At 44.9% G+C, this 5,324-nt stretch overlaps 1 protein-coding gene and 1 pseudogene across 1 annotated transcript; one reads left to right on the forward strand and one right to left on the reverse strand.

The window, feature by feature from the left end:
- The first annotated feature begins 1,990 nt into the window (after positions 1-1,990).
- On the forward strand, positions 1,991-2,584 carry LOC115311179 (annotated as a pseudogene).
- A 1,102-nt stretch (positions 2,585-3,686) lies between these two features.
- Positions 3,687-5,001, reverse strand: LOC115323160. Its single transcript, XM_029983515.4, has one exon. It carries the CDS (start codon positions 4,908-4,910, stop codon positions 3,687-3,689), a length of 1,224 nt encoding a protein of 407 aa, XP_029839375.4. The 5' UTR covers positions 4,911-5,001.
- Positions 5,002-5,324: the final 323 nt, after the last annotated feature.

Raw genomic sequence — 5,324 nt, forward strand, 5'->3', positions numbered from 1 at the left:
TGAAATTTGTTGTTGTCAATAGTTCTCACTTAATTTTGTGTCCTCCAGATAATCTACAAGATACCCGATCACAGTTTGTTGGGTCCTTCGTGTGTTCCATGGACCAAGGAGTGTTGTGAGGGACAATGGGCGGTTATCGATAGTAGACATTCGTTCTCGAAGATGGTCTCGTTCATCTGTGTACCTTCGGCATTTGATTAGTACGTGTTCTGCGTCGTCTATTTCGTCACATGTGGTGCACAAAGGGGAGGTAACTTGTCGTATTCGATGTAGGAAGTGTTGTCCAAAAGGAACACCTAATCGAAGTCTGTGTATCAATGTTTCAGAAGCTCTTGAAATGTGTCTTGGCATCCAAAATTTTAAGTTAGGGTCAATCCGTTCGAGGTGGGAGTTTTGAGGAGCGTGTTTATAACCAGTAGCCTCGGATATTTTCCTTGATGTCCTTCTGAGCAGGTTTAATATGTCGCCTTTCGTGAAAGTAATTGCAGTCTTGGTATTTATATTGTGGGCATTTTTGGCTGCCCGATCGGCCGCTTCATTTCCTTGAATGGCACAATGTGCAGGGATCCATTGAAAATGAATTTTATGTTCAGTTTCAATAGCTCTCGAGAGGTGGAAACAAATATTAATGGCAATAGATGAACTTGTTGGTGATATGTATTTTATCATGTTCAGTGCGCTCATTGAATCCGTGTAGAGAGTCCAACTGGTAATACTTGTTTTCTGAGTAAAGTAGAGAACCGCTTGCAAAATAGCAAATAGTTCTGTGTTAGTTGAGCTTGTCTTGTGTGAAAGTAAGAAGCTTTTTTCTATATTTAAAGATGGAATTATAAATGCTGCTGTAGATGATAAATCGCTTGTTGACCCATCCGTGTAGACCGCAGTAACGTCATCCGGGGCTTCAGAAAGCATTGGAAGTGTCATTTGCTTCAGCGTGGTTTGGTTTAAAGTCGATTTTTTCACAACTCCAGGTACTGATGTAGAAATATTTGCAGAGTAAAATGTCCAAAGCGCAGCTGGAGGTTCAAATGGGAGTGCGAAGTTTGCGGGAACTATATCTGCATTAGCCATTATTACCTTATGTACACTGGAAAATGTCCTACGGCGGATAGTTGCAACGAGTGGGTGATCATGATGTCGTGTAAGAAGGCGAATGAAATGTCGGAGAGTTTCCCGTTCACGTAGAATCGGTATTGTGAGGGCGTGAGCTTCTGCAACCACCAAGGAGCTTGCTGCGGCTCTTGGTACTCCCAAGCAGATTCGGAGGCTGCGGGCTATCAGATGTTTGAGTCGCGCTTCAAGAGTCCGGGAGAGCCCACATAATGCTGGAAGTGAATACGAAAGGGACTGTGTAACGAGTGCTCCGTGGAGAGTTAAAAGTGCTTTCGAAGAGCCACCCCATCTGGTTCCAGAGCAGCAGCGTAAGATATTGATGTATGGCGTAATTTTTCTTTCTAAATATTTTACATGAGCTGTCCAAGACAGGTTCCGGTCAATGTACACCCCTAGGAAACGATGAGCCTTCACCAAAGGCAAAGGTTTCCCTCCAAGCGTGAGTTCAAGGTTATTGAGTCTTCGTCGTGTAAATGGAAGGACCGCAGATTTCTCAGTAGAAATCGACATACCTCGTTCAATGAGAAATTGTTCAATTATTAAAAGTGAAGTTTGGAGACGAGTCTGAATTGCACTGGGATTAGCATCTGATGACCAAATAGATATGTCATCAGCATACATGGAAATTGATACATTATCTGGTAATAGACCAGGAAGTTCTGTCAATACAAGGTTAAATAATGTGGGACTTAATACGCTTCCTTGAGGAACTCCTTGTGAAACATAGTGCTTTGATGTAAAACCATTGGGCGTCCGTGCGTACACCGATCGATCATGGAGGAAATCACTCATCCAGTTCACTAGGTGGTCACCTACTTCTAGTCGCTGAAGCTGTCCGATAACATGGCAGTGGCTAACAGTGTCAAATGCCCGCTGAATGTCTAGAAACACTGCTACTGTGATTTTGTGAATGCTGCGTTCGTGTTCTACACAGGTCACGAGATCGAGTACAGAATCCATAGCTGACATATTCCGCCTAAAACCGGTCATTTGGAACGGCAATATTCCACTGGAATCTAACCACCAATTTAGTCGCTGTAAGACCATATGTTCCATCGTCTTCATCAGCACGCTGGTGAGGCTCACTGGACGAAAAGATGAGATGCTTAGAGGGGATTTTCCAGGTTTTAAAACAGGCACTAAAATTGCTTCTTTCCAGGCAAGGGGTATACAACCACTAGCCCAGCATTGGTTATACATATCCAGTAAAAAGGACATTGCGTGCTTCCCAATATTCGTTAGTGCAGCCGGAGTGATACCATCTGGTCCTGGGGCACTTTTTCGCCTGAGCTTTCTCAATGCCCATTTCAGTTCACTTTTGTTAAATGGCAAATTCATGATATGGTTGTGAGCTGTTGATAGCCGCGGGGATGGGGTTTTCTGATCCGTGTTTGCTATGGCTGTAGAAACGTGTTGCGTCACTGCTCTGCAAAATTCTTCGGCTATATTCATATCGCTAACACCTCGATGAAGTGCCAGCGCGCGCAATGGTTGGCGTTGTAACACCGGCGATTTTAATGAGCGAACTATGCGCCATGCTTGTATTTTCGGGGTGTTCGGTAATATTGAATCCCAAAGACTCTTCCATCGGCGTTCTCCCAAATATTCGAGCTCGTGTTTTGTTTTCGTCTGAATTCGTCGGGCTTTCATTTGATCTTCAAGTATTCCGCTCCTTCGAGCTTTTCGTTCCGCCCGTCGGCGTTGAGCACGCAATTTCTGGTACTCAGGATCTACCCCTAGATGTCCTTGAGGGACTTTTAACGTTTGTGATGATTTCTCAAGGTTAATTTTTATCCCAGAAACGAAATCATCTAGTGTCTTCAAATTTGTCATTGAGTCAGCGTTCAGTGCACGGAACTTGGACCAGTCAGTTAAAACTGTATGTCTATGTTTCACAAATGGATGTAATTTTGTGTGACTTATATAGATAGGTAGATGATCGCTTCCCCTGGTGTCGCAGTCGGTATACCAATTGGCCTGAGCTACCAAGCCTGCAGAGCAGATGGTCAAGTCTAAACAACTAGTGTATCCGTCTCCTTTAAGGAATGTCTGAGATCCGTCGTTTAGAACGCAAAGGTTGTTTGAAATGAGTATTGAGTCTAACATTGATCCTCTCTTTGATGTATGAGAGCTGCCCCAGGTTGGACTATGTGCATTGAAGTCTCCACACAGTATGTAAGGTGCATCCAAAGAAGCAATGAGATCTTCTAGGCGTTGTAAGTCTGTTGGGCTTCCTGGTGGTATATATACGCAAACAATATTAAGTACCAGGCCACGAATGCGTACCTTACAAGCAACAAATTCTCCAGAACTATCAATGTCACTTACAATTTCTACTGATGAAAGATCGGATCTTATACCTAACATTACTCTTGAGGAACGGAGCTGAGCGTTTGAGGGATATAGCACGTAATCAGGCAGGCGAAATTGTTCGGATACGTGGCCTTCACAGATAGCTAAAACCGAGAATTTGTAGCGACTGACAAAATCCTTGAAATCGCTGCGTTTTGGCATTAGGTGACGTGCATTCCATTGTAATAAAAAGGAAGTGGCGTATACCTCAGTTAGATGAGTCATTGAATGCCGTTGAGAAGTGACTCCATGGCCAACAGAGCTTTGATGGATGATTTGGAACCGATTTTCGGGTATTCTTTGATGATTTCTTTTATGACTTCCATCATGAGAGGTAGGAACATGTGAAGGATGCCTTTTGCACTGCTTTCTTGATCTGGATGGGCAGACTCAATGTGATGCGCGGTTCTAGAACTAGTGCGGCGTCGATTATCCAGATGGGAAGGTACTTCCTCTTCGGTATCTGCAGTTGCTTTTGGGTTTGGTGGTATGACGTGGGAACTTCCTTGTCTTGTCTTGTTTTCTGTTAGTGTTGTGTTGCTGCCGCTTGGAATTCCTTGCAGAACGTCGGAAAAGGTAGGCCGTGATGTTTGATTTTGCGTGGTCATTTTGTCACTTGCCTTAATAACATCCGGATTAGGAGCTGGAGCTTTCCGTGGAGTAGGTTTGCCATAAAAAAGCTCATTTTTCTTAGCAGCATGCGCCGCCTGTTTTCGTATACAGCCTGCATAGGTTGATACATGGCGCGAGCCGCAGTTTGCGCATTGCGGTTCACGTGGTGTCGGGCATTCTTTGTGGTGATGAGGACCTGCGCAGATCTTGCAGCGACGGGAGCTGCGGCAGTCGCGAGCCAGGTGGCCATATCGTTGGCAGTTGTAACATTGAGTTGGTGCCTCGCAGTGTTCTTGCACGGGGAAGCTGTGGAATCCTAGTTTGATTCGTGCAGGTAGTTGTAGGTCTTCACGAAATTTAAGGATTACTGTTGTCAGTGGATGTTTTGTTACGGGACCATCTTCCCGTCGAGTGTACTTCATTTGTCGTTGTGCAGAAATGACTCCGTCGTCTCGTAGGTATTCACCGAGTTGATCATCACTGTAGTCAAGTGGCACACCCCAGATTTTCCCCAGATTTTTCGAGTACGACTGTGGTACAACGACATCCACCTTGATTCCCGCGAGGGCGTTTAGTTTTAGCAAATTATTCGCTGCTTCGGCGGACGCCACAGTGACAGTTAGTCCTCCATTTTTGTCAATTCGTTGAGACAGGACTTTCTCTTGGGATGTTGCGACGATTTCTTGCGCCAACTTATTAGGGTTGACCTTCCAGAACGACTGGGATGGATCATTGAGTTTGAACAACACCGGAATGCCAGCCTTGCGAGTCTTCTTGTAAATCACCTCAGTGAAAGGTGTCTCCTCATCGGTGATGGACTGCTGATGTTCCATAGTTTGAGCAGGTGGCTCTTGATATTCATCAGCGCGCCGTTTTCTCGGAGGTATGGCACTTGTTTGGGCAAGGCTTGAACCCGAGTCATGGGATACTGCGGTTGGTATTACCACAGGTTGGGAGGTGCGTAGAATTGTTGAGGAGGCATGTTCGTGCGGTACAGTGCCAGCGGGGCTGATGACAGATGTCATCGCCACAGCGGCCGGTAGTGGTATACCGATTAACTGTCACTAATGGGTATAAATGCTGAAAAGCTTGCCGAATGGTAGAAAGAACAGGTTGCTTCGATCGCACTTTTTTTTCTCCCGCATGAAGTGAACTCGGGTGTATTATTTTCCTCTTCGTCTTTATTGTTTATTGATTTCAATCATATCGAATAATGAACACATTATATCACGCTACGTGTGTGTAAT

This window comes from Ixodes scapularis, unplaced genomic scaffold (assembly GCF_016920785.2).
Source record: "Ixodes scapularis isolate PalLabHiFi unplaced genomic scaffold, ASM1692078v2 PGA_scaffold3__209_contigs__length_174095766, whole genome shotgun sequence".
Classification (NCBI taxonomy): domain Eukaryota; kingdom Metazoa; phylum Arthropoda; class Arachnida; order Ixodida; family Ixodidae; genus Ixodes; species Ixodes scapularis.

Coding starts and splice junctions, on each gene's coding strand:
- LOC115323160 (XM_029983515.4), bottom strand. CDS start 4,910: ATGGAACATCAGCAGTCCATCACCGATGAGGAGACACCTTTCACTGAG.